This window comes from Dermacentor andersoni, chromosome 9 (genome assembly GCF_023375885.2).
Source record: "Dermacentor andersoni chromosome 9, qqDerAnde1_hic_scaffold, whole genome shotgun sequence".
In the NCBI taxonomy this organism is placed as follows: Eukaryota; Metazoa; Arthropoda; class Arachnida; order Ixodida; family Ixodidae; genus Dermacentor; species Dermacentor andersoni.
The window spans coordinates 3602237-3629783 of NC_092822.1; the positions used below are offsets into that span (position 1 = coordinate 3602237).

Consider the following 27547-nt stretch of genomic DNA (forward strand, 5'->3'; position numbering starts at 1 on the left):
TTAAAGAAAATGAAGTGCAAATTTTCTACCGCACTGAAGGTGCACAAATTTTGCCAGCTTCGTCATACTGCGTTGGTGTCATCTTTCCGCCATGCTCATGAGCGACCTTGGCAAGCGGTTGCCATAGCAACGTGGAACGATACCGGAGTACGGTTTCATACAGCCGAATCCGAAATGGAAGGCTCAGGACCACCGCTACAGATGTTAATTAAATAAACGTAACTTCAGAAACAGGGCGTGTTGCCACATTGATCGAATGCTAATCGCACAACCATCGAAAGTCATAGTGAGATTATTGCGCCGTAATCTTTTAGTGAATTATGTCATAATCAAATTATATCGTAAATATGGGTGAGACAGGAAAATGTAGAGATTAGAAGGCGAATGAAAACCTTTGAGATAAAAGAATGTTGCAGTTTCTACAAAAGGTGAAGCATCGATTGCGATAGCAAATTACTAGACAGACATACGAAGTAAGCATAGTACTTCTATCAGCCGTATAAATTCGTAAATATTCGCTTACTAAATAAATTAACAAAAAAACGCGAGCACAGGCAAACATCGATACATCTCGATACACTCGCTGTCAAAACGGTGGCGTGAGGAACAGTGGCAGCAGCCGCGAGCGAATCCACCTTCGGGCTGTCTCTCGCTTCAACGCTAAGCGACGAGAACACAGCGCACACGAAGCTATCGGCCCTTGGTGCGACTAGACTCTGTACCCATCGCAGGTCGCTTTCGAGATAGGGCCCTCGCGGCCGCGCTCAGCCCCGCCATACACAGCCGCCGCCGGAGTAGAACGTCTCTTTCGGTGTCTTGCGCGCGATGGAAGACAGCGCGCATCCTCCCAGCCTACGCGACGTCGCGCCGCCATCCTACGCACGCTTTCACTCGCAGCACACGGGGCGCGTTATTATTGCACTTTATACGAAACATCACGGTGATGCCGACGCTGACAACGACGACGGAATTTCGCCTTTGATATCATATATTTGCCATCACAGTAATATTTTAAAAATAAATACAGTTACGGAAGATACAATTTCGGAAAAGAAACAATGTTATCTTTTTGTGTATCTAATAATGTTATAAGTTGCATTATAAAGGCGTCCCTGTGACCCAGCCCAAAAACGCCGTTAGTGCTGTTGCCCGGCAATAGTGTGGATCCGCTGTGGGGGGATCGGTCTAGAAATGGGTGGATTATTCCAAGTTAGCGAAAGCCCGAGCTCAAAAATGGCGCGTTTGCTTAAGTACTTGCTTGTTCCTCAATTGTGGCGCTTACCCACTACAGGCGATTGGCCAAGAAGCCGGCGGTTAAAGGTTATAGGGAAGGGCAAAGATAAAAACAACGTCCACGTTAATTAAAACATGGATTTACGTGACAGATATAAAAACATTCTTTTCGCAATTATATATAAACAGCAAATTTTGTATTCTATTTTGTGTGGTATTAGACGGGTGAAGCTCCTCGTCTTTCTTCAGCTGTGAGCCTGCGCATATTCTTGGTCTTAGGCAGGCCTGTTTGGTTTACCTCGTCGCGAGGTGTTTGTTGCGATGTTTCGGTGATACTCCGTCGCGTACGTTCCGTTTGAATCACAACGCCGTCACACCCAGGAGAAACCATCGTCTTGGCAATCATCATCCGTGCCGCGTTCCACAGGCCGTCAGCAGCCATGGCGCCAGCGCAGCTCGTCGCCCTGATCCTGGCGCTGTGCTGCTGGACGGGCGACGCCGACCCCGCGTCGGGTCAGCCGGCGGCCGCGTTGGCCTCGGCGCTGACGGTGCTCAAGCGTGCGGCGAGTGTCACGCCCAAGAACTTGAGCTTGGATGAGCGCGAGCCACTGCTCACGCTTACCTGCACCGTGGGGTACAGCAACTTTGGCGCCGTCTTCTGGACGCTTTACGACCGCGACCTGCGCGACATCGGCCACGTAGAGGAAACGAGTACGCTCATGGACGACGGCCGCACCATCGCCAAGGTGTCTGTGCTGCGCATCGGCGGGTGGCAGGCGAGTGCTTTCCTTTGACCATGTTTTGCATAATTACGCATACTGGCAGAACGCGGCACTGGCTTACCTTTGTGCGCTTGGCACGTCGTGCCTATTCGGTCAGTGGTCGGAGAGCAAACACTCTCCTTGCGTCCCAAAGTGATATAAGCGGACAAGACGCATTTCTGAACAGGAACTTATCTGCACAGGCTACCAACGTCAATTGTTCGTGCACGTTCATTTAATGTTGCCGAGTTATCGTAAACGGCAACACGACGTGGCGGTGCAGGTGCTGCCCACCGAGTCAGGCGCGTACCCGTTCAAGTGCAACACGTTCGCCGACTTCAAGGTGGCCTCCGACACGGCCCTTGTCCACAGCCAGCTCACAGACACGTGCACGTCCTCGGATGGGAAGTGCGAGGCCCGGGGCGCTCGCTGCGTACAAGGACAGTGCGCATGCGTCGACGAACGCCACCCCTTGCGCCTGCGCTCCGTGCACACCGTATGCTGGCCCAAGGTCGGGCTCGGGCGCCAATGCTACTTCCAGGTTCGCCTTGTATCACTTGCGTCTACCGAGTCGAATCTTGACCGTGTCACGCTCGAACGCAGCATCTATGCTGGTGCCGCGTTCGAGCGTGCTCTTGACTTATATGTAACCACACCTGCGAACACGTTGCGCGGTGCTTGTGTTCAGCGGAAAGTGAGCGCAGTGTGGAGCTGCACGGTGAGCAGGGTCAAGAAGCCCTTCGCCGAGTGGCGGGGCTTGGGCTCATCTAGCTTTAGATACGAATCTGCGAGCAATACATAATAAACTTGAGCGCCAACAGAACGACACAAGGAGACGGGACAAGGCGCTACTCTCGAATGACTTTTTACAGCGAAGCTGTTCAGGGCTACTTCTCCCTGAATCGTGTCCATGTTTCTACACTAAACTCGAGCCTTCTCCTGCTCTTTCCACCCTTGACGTGGGTCCTCGTATCCACGCTTATATCACGGCTTTCCTTGCCCTTCGCACGGCCGAGATCTCATTCGGCCTTCGCTCTTCTCCAAATTTCACTCTCGGAGATCAGGGCTCCCCCCAGGGTTCAGTCCTCTCCCCCTTCTCTTGAACATCACCCTTTTCCCTATGGCACGCGCTCTCGCTACCATTCCTAACCTGTCCCATGCTTTCTACGCCAATGATATCACCCTCTAGGTGACCACCGGAAATATTCGAGAGATGGAGGCCGTCTTCCAGGCAGGCGTGGTTGGCGGTCATGCTCGCGCAGCCGGGCTGGCCTGCTTCCCGTCAAAGTCGGAGCTTCTGCTCCTCCCGGCTCGAGGCACGGCCCCCACCTCGCGTCATTATTGACGCGCACCCCGTCCCTTCTGTCTGCTGCCTCCGCGTTCTGGGTCTCCTTCTCCAATCCAACGGCAAACACACTGCCGTCCTTTCCCACCTAACTGCCACCGTCCACCAGACCGTCCGACTTATTCGGCGTGTCCGGCACCACGGCATGCGCGAGCACGCCCTCCGTCGTCTTGTCCAGGCCTTCGTTCTCAGCCACTTTGTCTACTCCCTCCCCTATCTCTTTCTCTCTCGCGCCGAGGAAGACAACGTGAACTGTCTCATCCGTCAAGCCTACAAGCCGGCCCTTGCGCTTCCTTCCTATACCCCCACTTCTCGTCTGCGGGCGATGGGCCTCCACAATACTCGTTCAGAGCTTGTGGAGGCCCATCGCACGGCACAACTCGACCGCCTTTCTCGCACCCCCTCTTGTAGAGCCCTTCTCTCTTCTCTCCGCTTGACCCTTGCGTCCCCTGCCTGTGTAATCCACCCCTTACCCTCCTCTGTATCATCCATGCTCACTGTCAACCCTCTTCCCAAGAACATGCACCCTGAGCATCACGCCGCCCGCCGCTCTGCGCGCGCCTCCCCCCTCTGGCGCCAGTAGGCACACAGTCTAACGCGGTGTATGTCGATGCGGCGTCATACAATTTCCACCCCGCCTACGCCCTTGCCACCACTTCCCATAAACTTTCTCCTCTCACCGTTGCTACTATACCTGCCCCCACTTCCCCTACCGCAGAGGAAGCAGCTATTACACTCGCCATTGTCACTACCCCGGCCCGTTTCATATTCAGCGACTCCAAAGCTAGTCCACAATTTTGCGAATGGTCGCATCTCCTCTGCGCCCAGCATCCTTGAGCATCCCCTCCCCCTTCTCGTCGTATCCAACTCCTCTGGGTTCCGGCTCACGCGGGGCACCCTGGCAATGAGGCAGCAAATTCCATCGCTCGCGAGATGACAGACCGAGCTGGCCCCCTCCACTCCGGGATGGACATGCGTGACTTCCTCCTCACCTGCCATGACATCACCCTTCATTACCGCAACTCTCGTCTATCCCTCCCTCCCCCTCACAAATCCTTGTCTAAACTCCAAAAGAGCACGTGGTGCCATTTACAGGCCTACACTTTCCTCTCTCCTGCAAGACTTGCCCTTATTCATCCCGGTGTCTTCTCATCCGAATGCACGCTCTGCAGACACCTACGAGCAGACTATGCTCATATTCCCTATTCATTCCCGAAACACTCTCCCCGTGCCTCTTGGCATGTATCTGGTCCGCAGCCGTGGGAGGCTGCTTTGGCCAGCTCGGAGCCGGATGTCCAGCTACGGCTAACGATCTGGGCAGCGGAAGTCACCGCCAGGCATGATCTGGTGGCCACGACCGGCAGCCTGAAGGCCGCCTAAGGAACGGCGGCATCGTAATTTTCTTTTGATTTTTTGGGCCTTCACTAAATAAAAGTTTGTACCACCACTACCACCATCTCCTCCGGCGTCCGCGTCAGACGCCATCTGCGTTCGTGCCGCCAAGTAGAGTGAGAATAACATTTTATTCAGTGAAAAGGAAAGGGATGTTGGGCAGGGGCGGGTGGGTCCCTACTCCGACACACCACTGCCAGAGCTACTCGCCGGGCCTGGTCGAGGAGACCCCTAGGGGTCTCCAGGTCAACGTCGGCCAAAATGGTTTCCCACTGCTCCCTATTTGTGATTTTGGATCCCAACAAAGGGGAATTCAATTTTGGGGGCCTATACGTGATGTCATTCATGCGGCCATACTAGAATAAAATGTGATTGTATCACACGTGGATCAATCCCGAAGATAGTGCAATACCGGGTCGATCTGCGGGGGAGGTGACGCTGGCGTTAAGCACTCCGCTTACGTGGGCCAATCCAGAAGTTAGTGAAATACCAAGCCGAACCGCGGTGGAGGTGACACTGGCGTTAAGCACTACGCATACGTGGGCCAATGCCGAAGATAGTGAAATACCGGACCGAACCGCGGCGGAGGTGACACTGGCGTTAAACACTCCGCATACGTGGGCCGATCCCGAAGATAGTGAAATACCGGACCGAACCGCGGCGGAGGTGACACTGGCGTTAAGCACTCCGCATACGTGGGCCGATCCCGAAGATGGTGAAATACCGGGCCGACCCGCGGCGGAGGTGACACTGGCGTTAAGCACTCTGCATACGTGGGCCGATCCCGAAGATAGTGAAATACCGGACCGAACCGCGGCGTAGGTGACACTGGCGTTAAGCACTCCGCATACGTGGGCCGATCCCGAAGATGGTGAAATACCGGGCCGACCCGCGGCGGAGGTGACACTGGCGTTAAGCACTCCGCATACGTGGGCCGATCCCGAAGATGGTGAAATACCGGACCGAACCGCGGCGGAGGTGACACTGGCGTTAAGCACTCCGCATACGTGGGCCGATTCCGAAGATAGTGAAATACCGGACCGAACCGCGGCGGAGGTGACACTGGCGTTAAGCACTCCGCATACGTGGGCCGATCCCGAAGATGGTGAAATACCGGGCCGACCCGCGGCGGAGGTGACACTGGCGTTAAGCACTCCGCATACGTGGGCCGATCCCGAAGATGGTGAAATACCGGACCGAACCGCGGCGGAGGTGACACTGGCGTTAAGCACTCCGCATACGTGGGCCGATCCCGAAGATGGTGAAATACCGGACCGAACCGCGGCAGAGGTGACACTGGCGTTAAGCACTCCGCATACGTGGGCCGATACCGAAGATGGTGAAATACCGGACCGAACCGCGGCGGAGGTGACACTGGCGTTAAGCACTCCGCATACGTGGGCCGATCCCGAAGATGGTGAAATACCGGGCCGACCCGCGGCGGAGGTGACATTGGCGTTAAGCACTCCGCATACGTGGGCCGATCCCGAAGATAGTGAAATACCGGACCGAACCGCGGCGGAGGTGACACTGGCGTTAAGCACTCCGCATACGTGGGCCGATTCCGAAGATAGTGAAATACCGGACCGAACCGCGGCGGAGGTGACACTGGCGTTAAGCACTCCGCATACGTGGGCCGATCCCGAAGATGGTGAAATACCGGGCCGACCCGCGGCGGAGGTGACACTAGCGTTAAGCACTCCGCATACGTGGGCCGATCCCGAAGATGGTGAAATACCGGACCGAACCGCGGCGGAGGTGACACTGGCGTTAAGCACTCCGCATACGTGGGCCGATCCCGAAGATAGTGAAATACCGGACCGAACCGCGGCGGAGGTGACACTGGCGTTAAACACTCCGCATACGTGGGCCGATCCCGAAGATGGTGAAATACCGGACCGAACCGCGGCGGAGGTGACACTGGCGTTAAGCACTCCGCATACGTGGGCCGATCCCGAAGATAGTGAAATACCGGACCGAACCGCGGCGGAGGTGACACTGGCGTTAAGCACTCCGCATACGTGGGCCGATACCGAAGATGGTGAAATACCGGACCGAACCGCGGCGGAGGTGACACTGGCGTTAAGCACTCCGCATACGTGGGCCGATCCCGAAGATGGTGAAATACCGGGCCGACCCGCGGCGGAGGTGACACTGGCGTTAAGCACTCCGCATACGTGGGCCGATTCCGAAGATAGTGAAATACCGGACCGAACCGCGGCGGAGGTGACACTGGCGTTAAGCATTCCGCATACGTGGGCCGATACCGAAGATGGTGAAATACCGGACCGAACCGCGGCGGAGGTGACACTGGCGTTAAGCATTCCGCATACGTGGGCCGATTCCGAAGATAGTGAAATACCGGACCGAACCGCGGCGGAGGTGACACTGGCGTTAAACACTCCGCATACGTGGGCCGATCCCGAAGATGGTGAAATACCGGACCGAACCGCGGCGGAGGTGACACTGGCGTTAAGCACTCCGCATACGTGGGCCGATTCCGAAGATAGTGAAATACCGGACCGAACCGCGGCGGAGGTGACACTGGCGTTAAACACTCCGCATACGTGGGCCGATCCCGAAGATGGTGAAATACCGGACCGAACCGCGGCGGAGGTGACACTGGCGTTAAGCACTCCGCATACGTGGGCCGATCCCGAAGATAGTGAAATACCGGACCGAACCGCGGCGGAGGTGACACTGGCGTTAAGCACTCCGCATACGTGGGCCGATACCGAAGATGGTGAAATACCGGACCGAACCGCGGCGGAGGTGACACTGGCGTTAAGCACTCCGCATACGTGGGCCGATCCCGAAGATGGTGAAATACCGGGCCGACCCGCGGCGGAGGTGACACTGGCGTTAAGCACTCCGCATACGTGGGCCGATTCCGAAGATAGTGAAATACCGGACCGAACCGCGGCGGAGGTGACACTGGCGTTAAGCATTCCGCATACGTGGGCCGATTCCGAAGATAGTGAAATACCGGACCGAACCGCGGCGGAGGTGACACTGGCGTTAAGCACTCCGCATACGTGGGCCGATCCCGAAGATAGTGAAATACCGGACCGAACCGCGGCGGAGGTGACACTGGCGTTAAGCACTCCGCATACGTGGGCCGATACCGAAGATGGTGAAATACCGGACCGAACCGCGGCGGAGGTGACACTGGCGTTAAGCACTCCGCATACGTGGGCCGATCCCGAAGATGGTGAAATACCGGGCCGACCCGCGGCGGAGGTGACACTGGCGTTAAGCACTCCGCATACGTGGGCCGATTCCGAAGATAGTGAAATACCGGACCGAACCGCGGCGGAGGTGACACTGGCGTTAAGCATTCCGCATACGTGGGCCGATACCGAAGATGGTGAAATACCGGACCGAACCGCGGCGGAGGTGACACTGGCGTTAAGCATTCCGCATACGTGGGCCGATTCCGAAGATAGTGAAATACCGGACCGAACCGCGGCGGAGGTGACACTGGCGTTAAACACTCCGCATACGTGGGCCGATCCCGAAGATGGTGAAATACCGGACCGAACCGCGGCGGAGGTGACACTGGCGTTAAGCACTCCGCATACGTGGGCCGATCCCGAAGATAGTGAAATACCGGACCGAACCGCGGCGGAGGTGACACTGGCGTTAAGCACTCCGCATACGTGGGCCGATCCCGAAGATGGTGAAATACCGGGCCGACCCGCGGCGGAGGTGACACTAGCGTTAAGCACTCCGCATACGTGGGCCGATCCCGAAGATGGTGAAATACCGGACCGAACCGCGGCGGAGGTGACACTGGCGTTAAGCACTCCGCATACGTGGGCCGATCCCGAAGATAGTGAAATACCGGACCGAACCGCGGCGGAGGTGACACTGGCGTTAAACACTCCGCATACGTGGGCCGATCCCGAAGATGGTGAAATACCGGACCGAACCGCGGCGGAGGTGACACTGGCGTTAAGCACTCCGCATACGTGGGCCGATCCCGAAGATAGTGAAATACCGGACCGAACCGCGGCGGAGGTGACACTGGCGTTAAGCACTCCGCATACGTGGGCCGATACCGAAGATGGTGAAATACCGGACCGAACCGCGGCGGAGGTGACACTGGCGTTAAGCACTCCGCATACGTGGGCCGATCCCGAAGATGGTGAAATACCGGGCCGACCCGCGGCGGAGGTGACACTGGCGTTAAGCACTCCGCATACGTGGGCCGATTCCGAAGATAGTGAAATACCGGACCGAACCGCGGCGGAGGTGACACTGGCGTTAAGCATTCCGCATACGTGGGCCGATACCGAAGATGGTGAAATACCGGACCGAACCGCGGCGGAGGTGACACTGGCGTTAAGCATTCCGCATACGTGGGCCGATTCCGAAGATAGTGAAATACCGGACCGAACCGCGGCGGAGGTGACACTGGCGTTAAACACTCCGCATACGTGGGCCGATCCCGAAGATGGTGAAATACCGGACCGAACCGCGGCGGAGGTGACACTGGCGTTAAGCACTCCGCATACGTGGGCCGATTCCGAAGATAGTGAAATACCGGACCGAACCGCGGCGGAGGTGACACTGGCGTTAAACACTCCGCATACGTGGGCCGATCCCGAAGATGGTGAAATACCGGACCGAACCGCGGCGGAGGTGACACTGGCGTTAAGCACTCCGCATACGTGGGCCGATCCCGAAGATAGTGAAATACCGGACCGAACCGCGGCGGAGGTGACACTGGCGTTAAGCACTCCGCATACGTGGGCCGATACCGAAGATGGTGAAATACCGGACCGAACCGCGGCGGAGGTGACACTGGCGTTAAGCACTCCGCATACGTGGGCCGATCCCGAAGATGGTGAAATACCGGGCCGACCCGCGGCGGAGGTGACACTGGCGTTAAGCACTCCGCATACGTGGGCCGATTCCGAAGATAGTGAAATACCGGACCGAACCGCGGCGGAGGTGACACTGGCGTTAAGCATTCCGCATACGTGGGCCGATTCCGAAGATAGTGAAATACCGGACCGAACCGCGGCGGAGGTGACACTGGCGTTAAGCACTCCGCATACGTGGGCCGATCCCGAAGATAGTGAAATACCGGACCGAACCGCGGCGGAGGTGACACTGGCGTTAAGCACTCCGCATACGTGGGCCGATCCCGAAGATGGTGAAATACCGAGCCGACCCGCGGCGGAGGTGACACTGGCGTTGAGCACTCCGCTTACGTGGGCCGATTCCGAAGATAGTGAAATACCGGACCGAACCGCGGCGGAGGTGACATTGGCGTTAAGCACTCCGCATACGTGGGCCGATCCCGAAGATGGTGAAATACCGGGCCGACCCGCGGCGGAGGTGACACTGGCGTTAAGCACTCCGCATACGTGGGCCGATTCCGAAGATAGTGAAATACCGGACCGAACCGCGGCGGAGGTGAAACTGGCGTTAAGCACTCCGCATACGTGGGCCGATCCCGAAGATGGTGAAATACCGGGCCGACCCGCGGCGGAGGTGACACTGGCGTTAGGCACTCCGCATGCTCGATATGGGATCCAATTAAGGATAAACTTGTAACGGCACTAGAACTGGTTCAAAATAACTCCGTTAGGTTTATTCTGTGTAACTACAATCGAACCGCTAGTGTTACTGCCATGAAGTCTAATCTTGCTCTCCCACCCCTGTCTGGGCGCCGCCAGATTTCCCTACTAACTCTTTTTCATAAGTTGTATTATCATCCTGTTCTGCGCGACCAATTTATCTCTAGACCACATTACCGACCCCATCGCATCGACCACAGCCACAAAGTTGGAACTGACATTTGCAACACTAAGCATTTCTTTCACTCTTTTTTGCCCAGAACTAGTCGCGATTGGAATCACCTTTTTTCCTTCTGATGCTGTATCTATCAGTGATAACCATCACCTCCGAAATTTTCTAGCTAACAATGAATAAACAGGGTCTTTGTAATGTTGGTTTTTCATGTTATTGTGCTAATATCTTATGTAGTTTCTTTTCCAATCATATAGCTAACATTGTATTACGAGCGAATATTGTATTTTTCTTTTACGTTTTGCTTGTATATTAACACCACTCCCCTCTGTAATGCCTTTGGCCCTGAGGGTATCATAAGTAAATAAATAAAAATTATACTAATTCAATAAAATGTAGACGTTAAAGAAATGAAGAATTATAGACCTATTATATTGCTTTGATTTTTGCATAAAAAATTCACCAACGTAATTGCCAATAGAATCAGAGCAACACTTGGATCAACCAAGAGAACAGGCTGGCTTCAGGAAGGGATATTGTACGATGGATCACATGCATTTCATCAGTGAGGTAATTGAGAAATATGCGGAATACAATCAACCTCTCTGTGTGGCTTTCATAGATTATGAAACAGCACTTGATTCAGGAGATACCAACAGTCATGGAGGCACTGTGTAATCAAGGAGTACAGGAAGCATAAGGGAACATCTTGGGAAATATCTACAAAGACTGCACAGCTACATTTGTTTTCCACAAGTAGGAAATTACCTATCAAAAAAGGGGTCAGGCAAGGAGACGCAATCTCTTCAGTGCTATTCACTGCATGTTTAGAAGTAGTATTGAAGCTATTAGACTGGGAAGGCTTAGGAGTCAGGATCAACGGCGAATGTCTCAGCAACCTTCTGTTTCCAGATGACATTCAGCAACACCGGAGATTAATAGTAACAAGTGATTGATGACCTTAAACAATAAAGTGCACGGTTGAAGATTAATGTGCAGAAGACAAAGATAATGTTCAATAGCATGGCAAGGAAACAAGAATTCGTGATCGCCAATCAGCCTCTAGAACCTATAGAGGAGTGCGTTTACGTATGTTTATCTAGGTCAATTGCTCACAGGAGACCCTGACCCCGAGGAGGAAATTCACAGAAAATTGACAGCCGCTTTAGCATACGCCAAAGAGAGCGAAGGCGGAAGACTGCGCGTCCTGGACACATTAATTACATGACATTATCATTCGAATGCGTTGTTACTTCTTATTGCATGTTTTGTCCCACCAAACGTCGTGGGTTTGAGTGCCTGAATTGATGCTACCTTAAAACTGTGCCTTAATTAGCTTCGCCCTAATTAACACCAAAGGTCGTGGGTTCGAGTGCTTGAATTAACTCTATCTTAATGGAACTTTGCCTCATGATGAGAGGCATCGGGGCCAGCTGTAGAAGACGACGAACGCTCGAGCAGTGGCACACGCGCGGGTCTGCGGAAGGTGAGCCCACATGACTCTGTACCGCACGCCACGTTTTCCAGGCCATCGAGCGTATGAGCCACTTGAAGCCTTAATAAAAAAAGATGGGTGGGAATGCATACGGCAGGTATTACCAAATCCTGACTGGGAGCTTACCACTGTTGCCGAAAAGAAAAGTGTACAATCATTGCATTCTACCGGTGCTAACATATGGGGGAGAAACTTGGAGGTTAACAAAGAAGCTCGAGAACAAGTTAAGGACCGCGCAAAGAGCGATGTAACGAAAAAATTATGCAGATCCCGCGAACTGTGGGAATCGATGTAAGCAAAGCTTTCCGTGCTGGATGCTTTGATTGACGATAATTAGCGGTGTTGTTGAGGGCTAAATTCATAATTACTTTGTTTAGCGAAAAACAACGGACACAAGAAAGACGCCCCCCCCCCCCAGGACAAGGCGCTACTCTCAACGGACATCTTTTTATTGCGTCACTCCTTTATAGACAGCAGAGTCTAGAGGAACATGCGTGGTGAGCACCACGTGCAGGAACCACCAACATCCGATCACAAGAGCGCACTCATGCGACTTAGAACGACAGAAAGCTGAGCTAGTTGGTAAGGAATCATTATGCAAAAAGGAAGTGAGGCGTGCAGACAGGACAGAAGAGTAGAGAAGTGGACAACTTCTCTACAAGTAGAGAAGTAGAGACAAGTAGAGTAGGACAAGTAGAAAAGTGTTGTCAACTTCTCTACTCTTGTGTCCTGTCTGCACGCCTCATTTCTTTTTTGCATAATCATGCGACAGAATCCAAAAAACCTTATTCAGCACTGTACAAGGTTAAAGAAGGCACACTAATGCACTGTGACCCCAATGACTGTATGAAGAAAGCTTCCCATAACTCTCGGGCGGTGGTATCACGGCTCTTTTTCAAAATCGTAGTATCACGAAACATGGCTTTGCACTAGCATATTTTGCAATGTTGAGCCAAATGGGAACCTGCAGTGTGCCTGTTGGTATGGATCGCTCATGCTCTCTAAGGCGCTCGTTAACAAAGCGGCCTGACTGCCTTACATACACTTTGCCACACGGCAACGGAATCTTATATACCACACCGACGCTGCAATCTACAAACTTTGCGTGGTTCTTTTCACAATCTGGTTTTTTACTTGTTTTTGAAATACGGCTGCACAACGTTGACAGTTTCTGGGGAGCAGAAAGAAACTACCGGAATTTGGTATCTAGTGCCGACATTCTTTAGATTGTGAGCCGCTCTATGGCAATGCGGCACAACTTCAGGCCTCTTCTTTTGTGTATTACACTTACTCTTGTGCCGCTTCCCTTTCAGTTTTTGAAGCAATACCTCTGAGACTGACGTCACCACCACACTTGGGTAACCCGCAGCCTGCAGATTATTTAATTGTGCAATGAAACTCTGGTTCGCAGTGTGATGACAGGATGCCATTAACGAAGATTCTAGACACATAAAAGCAATGGCGCGTTTCACAATCTTTGAGCGCGCAGACGCATAAGGTAAAAGTTCCTTACGTGCACGTGGCGAGTACATCCAACAAGCGTGACCTGTTTGTAAGGATAGCTGCAAATATAAAAAACTGGAGTTTACCTTCCCAGATAGCTCATGTGTGAAAGTTAAACCTTTGCCATTGTCATCGAACAGAGTTAAAATGTCAGCCACCGTTACGGAGCATTCGTTGTTAGTCTGTTTTATCACAACAAGAAAATCGTCAACATATCTAAAAATTTGAACCGTGTCATTGTTTAAAGCACAAACGATAAAAAATATTACAAAGAGCAGGCGCCACACATGAACCAATACAAACACAATTTTTATGAATAAAAAGCTTATTTTTGAACCAGATAAAAGTTGCACTTAGATAAAATTCGAGAGGGGGCATAAAATTTTCCGAGGACAACCCGGTTGCATTGCGCAAATCTACCTCTCCACTTTCTTCGATGCATGTCATCACACTACGAAATAGCCAATCGTGCGGTATTGAGTAATAAAGATCTTCGATGTCAACAGAAAAATGCCAGCTACTGAATGGCTGTCTTCCAGAAAGGAAACAACATCGTAAGAATTCTTTATTTGATAAGGATCATCAATAGTTAAATGGTTCAACAGTTTTTGCAAAAAGCGGCTAACTAAAACCTGCTAACAGTTGTTTCACTGACTATTGTACGGAAAGGCACATCCGGTTTGTGCGTTTTTGCAGTAAAAGAAACCTCTAGAGCAAGCACCTTACATTGTTTGACATCTTTCACAATCTTGGTGAGGCCTATATTTTCCAACAAAAAACCGTCCTTGCGTTTTACCTTCTCAGCTTTCTCGTTTGCCAGAATGAAATGCTTGTCGACAGCCTGAATGGCTTTTTTGTTGAAGACAGCAGACGGAGTTATCACGAAACCGTCCTCTTTGCAACTCAGTAACAACCGAAGTTCATGGTCTCAAAAGAACGATACTGCTCGCTCGATCACAGCTGTCGAAAGTGGCGCGTTCCTGGTGACCGTCCGACGAAGGCAATCCACTCCATCGAGGAGGCACCGCCCCTGGTCCGCGAGTTCTGCTTTCCTTGCGATGCGCCTGTTCAAGGCCAGTAGCTCATGTGCAGGAATTGCAATATGCAATTCCTGCATATGAAATATGCAAGTTCAAAGCCATGTTTCGTGATAGTACGATTTTGAAAAACAGCCGTGACACCACCGCCCGAGAGTTATCGGAAGCTTTCTTCATACAGTCACTGGGGTCACAGTGCATTAGTATGCCTTGTTTAACCATGTACACTACTGAATGTGTGTTTTTTTTTATTTTGTCGCATGAGTGCGCTCTTGTGATCGGATGTTGGTGGTTCCTGCACATGGTGCTCACTGCGCATGTTCCTCTAGGTTCTGCTTTCTATAAAGGATTGACGCTAAAATGATGTCAGTTGAGAGTAGCGCCTTGTCCTGGGGGGGGGGGGGGGGGGGGAGTCGTCTTTCTTGTGTCCATTGTTTTGTGCTAAACAAAGTAATGATGGATTCGCACCAACTAGCCCGCCAACGCATTGTGTTGACTGCTAAAGCTTAATTTCTTCAACGTTTAGTCTAGCATGAGAGTGGTGAGTTGATCTTAAACGTTACATTGCATGCACCACTGCTGTTTGTCTGCGTAGTACACAGAACACACAGGGAGAGGTGTTTGCTTGAGGCGTTGTTGTGCGCCGTATTTTATAACTTCTGAGGGGGTTCAGCCTTGTCATTTCCTCACATCGCACATTGCATTGTGGCAGAAAACTTGAATTGGAGTATGCGGCTGTACGTTCCAAGACCACACTCGGATTATGAGGCAAGCCGTAGTGGCGGCCTCCGGATTAATTTTGACACCGTGATGTTCTTTCATCATCATCATCATCATCATCATCATCATCATCATCATCAGGAGCAGCAGCCTGCATACGCCTACTGCAGGGCAGAGGCCTCTCCCATACTTCTCCAACCACCCCGGTCATGTACTAACTGCGGCCATGTTGTCCCTGCAAAATTCTTAATCTCATCCGCCCTCCTAACTTTCTGCCGCCCCCTGCTACGCTTCCCGTCCCTTGGAATCCAGTCCGTAACCCTGAATGACTGTCTGTTATCTTCCCTCCTCATTACATGTAACGCCCATGCCCATTTCTTTTTCTTGATTTCAACTAAGATGTCATTAACTCGCGTTTGTTCCCTCGCTCAATCTTCTCTTTTCTTATCCCTTAACGTTACACCCATCATTCTTCTTTTCATAGCTCGTTGCGTCGTCCTCAATTTAAGTAGAACCCTTTTCGTAAGCCTCCAGGTTTCTGCCCCGTAGGTGAGTACTGTAAGACACAGCTATTATACACTTTTCTCTTGAGGGATAATGGCAACCTGCTGTTCATGATCTGAGAATGCCTGCCAAACGCACGCCAGCCCATTCTTATTCCTCTGATTATTTCAGTCTCATGATCCGGATCCGCGATCACTACCTGCCCTAAGTAGATGTATTCCCTTACCACTTCAAGTGCCTCGCTACCTATCGTAAACTGCTGTTCTCTTCCGAGACTGTTAAACATTGTTTTAGTTTTCTGCAGATTAATTTTTAGGCCCACTCTTCTGCTTTGCCTCTCCAGGTCAGTGAGCAGGCATTGCAATTGGTCCCCTCAGTTACTAAGCAAGGCAATATCATCAGCGAATCGCAAGTTACTAAGGTATTCTCCATTAACTCTTATCCCCAATGCTTCCCAATCGAGGTCTCTGAATACCTCCTGTAAACACGCTGTGAATAGCATTGGAGAGATCGTATCTCCCTGCCTAACGTCTTTCTTTATTGGGATTTTGTTGCTTTCTTAATGGAGGACTACGGTGGCTGTGGAGCCGCCATAGATATCCTTCAGTATTCTTACATACGGCTCGTCTACACCCTGATTCCGCAAAGCCTCCATGACTCCTTAGGCTTCGACTGAATCAAACGCTTTCTCGTAATCAATGAAAGCTATATATAAGAGTTCGTTATATTCCGCACATCTCTCTAACACCTGATTGATAGTGTGAATATGGTCTATTGCTGAGTAGCCTTTACGGAATCCTGCCTGGTCTTTTGGTTGACAGAAGTCTAGGGTGTTTCTGATTTTATTTGCGATTACCTTAGTAAATGCTTTGGAGGAAACAGACAGTAAGCTGATCGCTCTATAATTTTTCAAGTCCTTGGCGTCCCCTTTCTTATGGATTAGGATTATGTTAGCGTTCTTCAATTTATGATAATTAAAGGGAAGCTCATTACTTTTTCGAAGCAAGATCAGGATGCCTTAGAGCACGCACCTATAAAGCGAGAAATAAGGAGGAAGTAGAAGCATGTGCATGCTGCGGTAAAGCTAGGGAAACGATGGGGCTTGTTTTATTAGAATGTGAAGACATCTGCCCAGCGGTCGATTTAGGCACTACTGGCCTCCTTGAAGCCCTTGGGTTCAGCGAGAGCAGGTGAAAAGTAAACATGTCGGCAATAGAGATTAGTAAGAGGCGATTGGAAGATTGGTGGAAGTAGGGTAACGACAAAAACGGAGAGGTACAAAAGGAAAATTCGCAATAAGGGGTCGGAAAACGTTGTTGTGGGAGTTCATAGTGTTTTTTTTTTCTTTCTGTAACTTTGGTAGGACATTAGGCCGTATAATAGTATTACGATATCATCGAGCGATGATCGAGGGACGAGCCGCCGCGAGAACGACGACGAAGTGGGTCTGTGCCCTTGGCGCGAGCGAGTGTCGGCCTGGCGGTCTGGCTCAAGTGTAAATAGCCTGTATATAGCCTCTTTCATCTGTGTATTTCCACACGTAACATTCTGGTGGAGGTCAGCGATCCCCGTCCTCACCACGGAACTCCGGAGTGGTCGGTACATCGAGCTTGTCACCATGCCTTCCGGTGACGAGACCACCTCTGCAACGGCTTCGGCTTGTCCGACTGCTCCAATCATCACGGTTGCCCAACATCGCGACCCTGGTGTGTTCTCTGGCCTGGAGGGAGAGGACATTGACGAATAGATCAAGCTCTACGAACACGCCAGCGCTAATAACAAGTGGGACTCAACGATCATGCTCTCCAATGTCATCTTTTATCTCGGCGGCACCCCACGCGTGTGGCACCAAACGCATGACGACGAGATAAACTGTTGGGACAGCTTCAAAGGAAAGCTCAGGGAACTATTCGGCGACCCCATTGGGCGCAAGGCTGCCGCGAGAGAGGCTCTTGCGTCTCGTGTTCAGACATCTACAGAGCCGTACGTTTCATACATCCTCGACGTCTTGGCTCTCTGCCGGAAAGCGGACGATACTATGTCTGAAGCAGATAAAGTGTCGCATGTGCTAAAAGGCATCGCCGATGATGCTTTCAATTTGCTTGTTTTCGGCCACGTCTCGACTATCAACGTCATCATCAAAGAATGCCGTCGCCTTGAACCAGCTAAGAGCCGCCGTATCGCACATCACATCACGCGGCTACCAAACACTGCTGCTAAGTCGACATGTTAGGGTCGACCGCGTCAGACCACCCCCTGTGACGACGTAACCCGTATTGTTCGCCGTGAGCTCGAGGCCGCCTGTTTACCAGCTTTCTCCACGACGCCTCCCGATCCACTGCAACCACGATTGCAATGATTCAGGCTGTCGTCAGACAGGAATTTGGGAACATGGGTCTCAACTCCGTGTGTGCATCGTCTCCACCCACGGTTCCCCAGTTCTCTGGCAGCCCTCCTCGTCCCCGGCAGTCCTTTTCTGCCACATCTCGCCGCAACCCGTCCGAATGGCGCACCCCTGATGACAGGCCGATCTGCATCCACTGCTGTCGCATCGGCCACGTCGCTCGTCACTGCCGCAACCGAAGGCCACCACCTCCTCGGACATACACCGCCGATCATTCCCGCCCCTTTGGACCTTCTGTTCCCTATGCCACCCGCCATGAACCCATTGCCGCTGATCTCCTGCTCCGAACCTTTGCTACAACCGCTCGCCCTCACCTCGCCGCCATCAGTCTCGTTCGCCCCAACCCCGTCGCTTCTCTCCGTCGCCTATCGCCGCCCGGATCCAGCCGGAAAACTAGGCACTGCAGCTTCTGGAGGTGAAGCTGCGTTGTCGACCCTGCCCTCAAATCCTCTGCTCACGTTACACACGAACCAAAACCTTCTTGACGTTGACGTTGATGGCTATCCTGTCACGGCACTCATCGATACAGGTGCACATCTTTCTGTTATGAGTGCTGCCTTCCGACGACGACTGAACAAGTTCCTCACCCCAGCGTCGGCGCGCGTCGTCCGCGTTGCGGATGGCAGTACTGTGCCTATCATAGGCATGTGTACGGCACGTGTTAGCATCGCCGGCCGCCACACTCCTGTCCTTTTCACCATGATTGCTCATTGCCCCCACGACCTCATTCTCGGCCTCGATTTTTTCTCCCCGCATTCTGCTCTTATTGACTGCTCTTCCAGTACCCTTCACCTTGAGTGGCCGATTCTCGCAGAACCTTCTGACGCACCCCAGTGCCGCCTACGCCCACCGGCTTTATTCGCCTACCGCCAAAATCAATAGCCTACATTGAACTGTTGTCTTTCCCACCAGTTCCTGATGGCGAGTACCTCGTCACTCCTCTGCCCGACATTCCACTGCAGTATGACGTTACTGTGCCTCACAGTATACTTACTATTACTGCGAACCGCACTTTCATGCCTATCTCTAACCTTGGATTGGCAAAGCAAATTCTACCGCAAGGTATTTGCCTTGCCTACGTTGATTGTCTCGCCGACCATCACGTGGCAACTTTATAGACCGATGCTTTGCGAGCTTAGCAGAACCATCGTACCAGCCTCGGCCGCCGATACCAAGATACAGGAAATGGTTGCGATGGACCTGTCTTCTGCCCAGGCTGAAGACCTTTACCAAGTATTATCGTCCTACAGAGATATTTTCGACTTCGACGATCGCACTTTAGGCCAGACGCTCGCGGTCAAGAATCGGATTCTTACTGGCGATGCTACTCCTATTCACCGACGACCGTATCGAATTTCTGCGTCGGAATAGCAAGAGCTTGCTGGCGCAACCTACCGCACCGTTCCAAAGGGGACGCTCATAACATCCGTCCATCCACCCGTGGTGGGGTGAAAACGAGTTTCTCCTGTCGCCTTTTCTCTCTTACTCGCGCTGTCATCTATAGACCTTTTCATCAAGCGAGGAGAATCCAGTCCGTAACCCTCAATAACCATCGGTTATCTATATGGTATGAAAAATACCGTTTGCGTTGAATGGGAAGGGACGAGGAGCGAGGAGAAAGTTCATATCAAGAAGGGACTTAGGCAGGGGTACCCTTTATCCCCGCTGCTGTTTATGATGTACATGTTGAGGATGGAGAGGGCGCTAGAGGGAAGTAATATCGGGTTTAATCTCTCATGCAAACAGGCGGGTACAGTAGTAGAGCAGCAGCTCCCAGGTTTATTTTATGCGGACGACATTGTGTTGCTAGCTAACAAGCAAAGTGATTTGCAACGTCTGGCTAATATCTGTGGACAGGAAGGCAACGACCCGCCGTGGTTGCTCAGTGGCTATGGTGTTAGGCTGCTGAGCACGAGGTCGCGGGATCGAATCCCGGCCACGGCGGCCACATTTCGATGGGGGCTGTAAGATTTGGAGTCGGGCCTGTAGGACGATCGGAGGAACTTGGGGCGACAGGACTAGGCAAGCAGAATTTATTTACATTATTTACATTTGAACAAGAGATACATTTACACAGTCTAGCGAGACTCCCAAATGGCGCCCGCAAGACGAAGCATACAGTAAACGAGCACACAGCTCACGAGTACATTGATGAGCACAGAGCACGACGACGAGCACACTCTAGCAGCCGACAACCGCTGCTTATAAGCAATCCGTTCGACGTCATCGTAAACTACCCGGCCCTTTTGGAGGAGGAGGGCTCACACACACGTGCCGCACAGGTTTCAGTGCTCTCTCCGAGGGTAGACGACCTTTGCAGCGCAGTCGTCGTGGTATCCATTGTCCTGCGTACCCGTAGTCAGGTGGTCACGCCCGACCCCAGCTGGCGCCGCTAAATTCCAGAGCTGCCTTTTTCCTGTAGTCGCCGCGTGTGTCAGCAGACTGTGACGAATCCTGGGGTCCCCATACCGCAAAGCACCCTTTTGCCAGGGAGGCTCCCCCTGCCGCAGAGAGACCATGACGACCCGGCAAATTAACCAACAATGCACGGGGCGCCAAACGTGGCCAGCCCTGCTGTCGTCACCAATCCTCCAAACGCAGCGCGTGGTCGGCTAGCGTTGTCGTCCTCGCTCATTCTCTGAAGGGCGCCGCCACCGCGGGTCGGTCGAAGCACGTGCAGCGGGCTGAAATAGCTGGCACGTTGCCACCTCAACCGGCCATTCCTAACAGGGCGAAATGCGAAAACGCCCGTGTACTTAGATTTAGGTGGACGTCAAAGAACCCCAGGTGGTCGAAATTTCATGAGTCCTCCACTACGGCGTGCCTCATAATCAGAAAGTGGTTTTGGCACGTGAAACCCCATAATTTAATTTTAAGGAAGGCAACAATTCAGGTTTGAAATTTAGTGTTTGAAAATCAGGTGTTATGGTATTCAATGAAAACAGTGAACAGACAGTGGAGATACAGGGCCAGGAAATACCTTGGGTAACAGAATATAAATACTTTGGTATATGGATAAACCAAGGCAATAGATATATGGAAACACAGGAAACAACAATAACACTGAAGGGGAAGAGAAATGGGGGGGGGGGGCAGTCATAATGAAGTACAGAGCGCTATGGGGATACAATAGGTACCAGGTCCTCCGAGGTATGTGGAAAGGTGTAATGGTTCCAGGACTTACTTTTGGAAATGCGGTTGTTTGCTTTAAATCAGGGGTACAATCAGGACTCGATGTGAACCAAAGGTCAGTGGGTCGCCTCGCATTGGGCGCTCACGGGAAGACTACGAATGAAGCTGTGCAGGGTGATATGGGCTGGACTAGTTTTGAAGGGAGGGAAGCTCGCAGTAAAATTGAGTATGAAGAACGGCTGAGGAATATGAAAGAGAGTAAATAGGCTGGGAGAGTGTTCAGGCATCTGTACAGGAAAAACATTGATTCGCAGTGGAGGAAAAGAACTAGGAAGCTTACCAGCAAGTATCTGGTCTGTAGGGTGGGCAACACCGCAACAAAGAAGGTCAAGCGGAAAGTCAGAGTGGCTGAATTAATCTCATGGGTGGCGGCAATGGAAAAGAAACCTGCCATGAGTAACTACTTAAGAGGAAAAAACGAAATCAGGAAAGAAACCATTTATGATAACTCAAAGGGAAGCTCATTACTTTTCGAAGCGAGATCGGGATGCCTTAGAACACGCACCTATAAAGCGAGATATAAGAAGGAAGAAGAAGCATGTGCTTGCTGCGGTAAAGCTAGGGAAACGACGGAGCATGTTTTATTAGAATGTGAAGGCGTCTACCAAGCGGTCGATTTAGGCACCACTGGCCTCCTTGAAGCCCTTGGGTTCAACGAGAGCAGTGGAACATTAAACATGTCCGCAATAGAGATTAGTAAGCGGCGATTGGAAAATTGGGGGAAGACAATAGGAAAACGACAAAAAACGGAGACGTACAAAAGCAAAGTTCGCAATAGGGGATCAGAAAATTTAGTTGTGGGAGTTCATAGTGTTTTGCTTTTCTATTTTTTTATTGTTTAACCTAGGTAGGACATTAGGCAGTATAATAGCAAGAGCTTGGTGGCGCAACCCACCGCCCCGTTCCAAAGGGGACGCTCATAACATCCATCCATCCATCGATGGTGCGGTGCGCACGCTTGTTTCGGTGCTTTTCGGACTATGCGTGGTGACCGGGACCGGACGGACGACTGCGAGAGCGCCGTGACTTCGACAAATAAATGAGTTCTTTCCTTTAATATTTTAAGAATTTAGATTTAGGCTAGTTTTTAAATCTAGGCTGTTCAGGTGAAGTGCTCGCGAAAGAGCAGGTCAGTGACCTAACGGCCGGGTCTTTTCCGGCCGGCAGCTATAGATTTGCAGGGCTCATTTGTGATTTAACTAGTTTAGACAGGCAGTTAGTATTTCTTTTCTAGGTGATCGGCGTTTTGCGGTAGGCAGAATTTTATTTGAGCACGTGGTCGCAAGTGGTTTTTTCTAGCTTTTTGTGGTAGCGATAATAAAGTGCTGCTAAGATGTTCAAGCAACTGAAGGTTAAATGCAAGGTGTGTGAGGCGTCGGTGAATTGAAAGAAAAAAAAATAACACGGTTCGAATCTGTAGATGAGCAGTCAAAGCGGTCTAAGCAGTCAAACAGCAGTCAAAGCGGAAATTCCCGCAGCCGTTGTGACTGTTAATCGGGAGATAAAAAAGCTAAGCCAGGAGAAAGGCTTTGAAGTGGCAGACATAAACAGAGAAGTGCATAGAGCAGGCTTTGGCGGAGGATTTACATGAAATGGCATCCACTTTAATGGAAGGCTAGGAGCCGAGATCGGCTGGCGCCTGGCAGGTCGGGCAGTAGCTTTTTTAGGGGGTCCACTGCAGCTCAGGGCGTAGGGGTAAGTAGAAACAATGTAGAAAGTGCAACAATAGAGGCTGACGCCAATAACACGGCCACTAGGAGGTCCAGGAAGAAAGCTACAAAAAGAAATTTAGCACCAGGATCAAGTACATGAACATGCAAGGCGGTAGAAAGAGTGCGAAGTGGTTAGAAATAGAACAGCAGTTAAACGACGAAGAAGTAGGTGTATACGCGCTATGCGAAACACATCTCAGGGATCTAGAAGGCCCACCGTTTATTGAGGGCTACGTCTGGGAAGGGAGCAACAGAACAACAACGGAGAGGAAGGGAGGAGGAGTAGGTATGCTGATACATCAAGGAACAAATTGGGAAAGAATAAAGTCAACTTGCAAAGGACATGTCTGGGTATCAGGTATAATTGCCGGTAGAAAGACATGGCTAGGAGTAGTTTATTTAGGGACAGGGGTCAAATACAGGCAAGAGAACAAGGATCTAGTGAAGTGTCTCAATGACGATATAAAGCAGTTTGGAGAAGGTGCCAATATTTGTCTGCTGGGTGACATGAATGGCCACATCCAGGATCTGGATGGATACACAGATTGTAACGGGAGGTTGATGCTAGACTTCTGTGAAAGACACAACCTAGTTATAGTAAATAGAGAAACTAAGTGGGAGGGACAGATCTCGTGGGAATCCCGTAACAGGCAAACGACCATTGACTACTGCTTAATGTCGCAGGGGATGTATAGCAAGCTCGTAATAATGAAAATAGACGAAGAGGGAAGTACAGCCTGATCATAAGCTTATTAGTCTACAGCTGGGAGCCCTGCTCAAGAAAGAAATGCAGGGAAGTCAAAAGAGTATGCAAAATTCAATGACGAACAAATACCGCAAATAGCGACCGGCATAGAGGAAGCAATAGAGAAACATCCCCTGGAAAAGTGGGATTATAATCAGTTCGAGGTACTCATTAGTACAAAAATAAAAGAAGTCTAAGGAGTAAACCGCTGGAGAGGAAAGAGGAAGCCACGAAGTTGGTGGAATAAGGAAATTGGGGAGGTCATCGAACAACTGCGGTCGGCATCACAGGGACACAGAGGAGGAAAGAGGGCGCGGATATCTGAAGAGGAAATAGGCCAAAAATGGGAATCTTATCGACAAAAGAAACAACAAATGCAGGTCCTCGTCCAGGCAAAAATAAAGCAGTCCTCTGATCACTGGTTGGCTGAAGTTCGCGATGCAACTAAAGGATGTTCAAGAAAATTCTGGAACCATATAAGCTGGCTGGACAAAGCGAATCACAGAAAGCAGGAACAGATTCATGATGCCGAGGCAGATCGTTTAGAGGGAGATGACGCTGTGAACTACATTGGTTCAGTTATAGCTGAGTCATTTAGGAAAGACGATAGGGTAATCGCCCCAAATGAGGGAGCAACACAGGATAGCATAATAGAAAACAGCTTAGAACTGACCAATCCTAACTGGAAAAAGGCGGAAGCAAATGTTCCAAAATGCACGTCCGCGTGGATAGACGAAATTCCAATCAAATTAATTAATGAACTTGGCCCAAGAAGCAAGGAAACGCTGATAAAAGCATTGGAGGCAGTCATAACAAATAAGCAATTTCCGCACAGCTGGAAACAGAGTAAAATGAATTTGATTTATAAAGGGAAAGGCGATAAGACGAACATAAAATCCTTCCAACCAATTACGATAACACCAGTTATATATAGGCTGGCGATGCAGGCGCTGAAAGTAAGATGCAGTCATGGGTAGAAAGTCGGACCTCGCTGCGTGCTTTGTCAACTTGTCTGATAGTGTGTTGATTTGGCTTGTCTCCTCGTATGGTCCGATGTACAACTTTAGAAAAGTTAATTCACCTTTGGCGTCAAATATTTATAACAACATTAAACCCACAAATTTCCGGAATTGAAGAATAACACACTACTTTGGAAATGTCATCCGGTTAAATCCGGTTAAATTTTCTCTATTGGGGCTCGCGTTTTTTATTGGCTAGGCTTATAATTTCTAATAAAGCACTCAAGTAAACACTTGAGGAGCTGATTATCTTGTCTAGATGTTCCTCCATCGACTCAGGAAGTTTTGCGTCCGCGCGAGTTCTACTTACCGCTAGGATGCTTTCCTACGAAAGCGAAACACGTGCAAGCGCAGAGACCGGTATAACGCAAATTCAAGAATGTTTTTCTTGCTTAAAACAAAAAGTAATTTGATAAATGTTTGTTAGTTTGCAGACAATGAATGTTTCTAATAAATGCATTATTTGACGTATTTTTACCCAGACCACCTCAATGCTAAATTTACGACTAAACATAGGCTAAAAATAACTTTTGGAACTTTGTTGCCAGCCGTATAGGCCATTTCACGTTATATTCGTCCCAAATTATATTTAGCTTACAGTACAACTTCCTGGCAATTAGTTATTATGAAATATAACCTTTCAGTAAAAGTTATCTTCCTGCCAAAAATTCTCAATATGCACCAAATTTTGGATATTTAGTGCCGTATAAGAAACTCACGGAAACGTAAAGATCGATAACACCTTTTTAGGTGAAAAGCCTATCTTCATTCTCAAGGAAAAATTGTGTGCTCGCCTAATTTAAGAAGAGAAATTTTTTTTACAATGCGTTTTACTACTCATACTTTCGAGCTTTCTAAAAACTTCACATGTGCCTAGCGGTGCTGAAAACTTTTTTCGCAAAAATGTTTTACAGAAAGACTTCTTGCTTTAAATAGATAGTGTTGAATTTTTTTTTCAAGGAAATCGCTGATGGTCGAGCGCCAAGGTTGGGACAGTGGCGTGGAATGACCCGAGAGCAAACTTCCAGGAAAGTGCGCATTTCCCGCGCTGGCTTAGGAGGCGCTGAGCGCTTCAATCTTGCGAGGGTCAAGTCTGACTCCATCTTTGTCAACTAGATGACCGAGGACCAATGTCTGTCGCTCCCCAAACCTACACTTTCCTAGAGTTGAGAATCAAATCCGCTTTCTCCATGCATTTCAGAACGAGGCTAAGGCGCTCGTTATGCTCTTCAATGTGCAGCCGAAAATAACATCATCATCCAGGAAGTAAAGTCATATTTCCCACTTTAGTGCGCGGAGAATTGTGTCCATGAATCTCTCGAACATGGCGGGTGGGTGCATTAGAGAGCCCGAACGGCATAACGTTAAATTCGAATAAACCGTCCGGTGCAACAAAGGTGCTCTTCTCTTGATCGACGTGATCCACAGGTATATGCCAATAGCCTGAACGTAGATCGAGGGACGAAAAGTAGGAGGCAGAATGTAGGAAGTCTATTACGTCGTCAATTCACGGGAGCGGGTACACATCCTTCTTGGTAATCGGATTTTGTCGCCTATAATCAACACAAAACGAGCACGCGAGGATGGGATACTTGTACGGTGCTCATCTTGAGAGAACTCGAACACAGAAGCATACTGGGATAGCAGTTGCCCTAAGGTGTCCCGTTCACGTGGAGACAAAGGCTTGCTGACCATGCGTAGACTTTTCTGCTCGTAAGGGCAAGCGGCTCGTCCTTCGGTGGAATCCTCGTCCCGGTCGACCATCGGTGCACGTGACGTCGTCGAAGACAGCAATCTCTCGGGAACACGCGCAGGGACGGCAGACGCCCCCGAGAATGTGCTGCTACAGTTCGCAGATGCGATACTATTAGGTGTACCAGTAGGTTTTTCTTCCCACAAGAATCGCCACACGGTTGCACCACGGCGTCAAATGAAGTGTCTGTACACAATGCAATGACGGATACCGGTGCTAAAGACCACGGAGGCAGCGTCACTCCCTCACCAACGGCAAATGTTTTTTATCCAGCGGGTCGTTGACCCACGAGTTCTGATAGTATACATATATAAGGGATCCTGACAGGCATGGACTCCAGGTTTGCAGCTATTTATCGAAAGCTCACCGGCACCACAATTGACTGAAGCCCTGCAGTTCTGCAGAAAGTCTATGACTAATATAACATCATGACTGCAGCGTTCCAAAAGCACAAACTCGGTTAAATAACACTTGTCCACCAATAACACATTCACAGCACAAACACCAAGGGGACGCAATGTTTCACCGCTTACTCCACGGAATTTGGCATGCGTGTCGAGGGAAAATATCACTTAGCGTCGAAGCCGGTTCTCGAAAAAAAGGCTCATAACCGATCTCACAGCCACGGTGTCCACCAAGGCCACTGTGCAAATACCATCAATTATCACTTTGTATCAATTATCATCAATTATCACTTTGCGGGACCCGCCGTGGTTGCTCAGTGGTTATGGTGTTAGACTGCTGAGCACGAGGTCGCGGGATCGGACCCCGACCACGGCGGCCGCATTTCGATGGGGGCGAAATGCGAAAACACCCGTGTACTTAGAATTAGGTGCACGTTAAAGAACCCCAGGTGGTCGAAATTTTCGGAGTCCTCCACTACGGCGCGCATAATCAGAAAGTGGTTTTGTCACGTAAAACCCCATAAATTAATTTTTAATTTAACTCCTACGGGGACGGTAGAGTATCCGT

General features: G+C 50.5%; 1 protein-coding gene across 1 annotated transcript in view; it reads left to right on the plus strand.

Moving 5' to 3' along the window:
* Positions 1-1462: 1462 nt before the first annotated feature.
* The window catches only part of LOC129383691 (uncharacterized), a 40470-nt gene continuing 14385 nt past the window's right edge, over positions 1463-27547 (plus strand). Inside the window, exons 1-2 of the mRNA XM_055068357.2 lie at positions 1463-2009; positions 2278-2535. Coding sequence (XP_054924332.1) covers positions 1674-2009; positions 2278-2535 — 594 coding nt within the window. The 5' untranslated portion in view covers positions 1463-1673. The remainder of the gene's footprint in view (positions 2010-2277; positions 2536-27547) is intronic.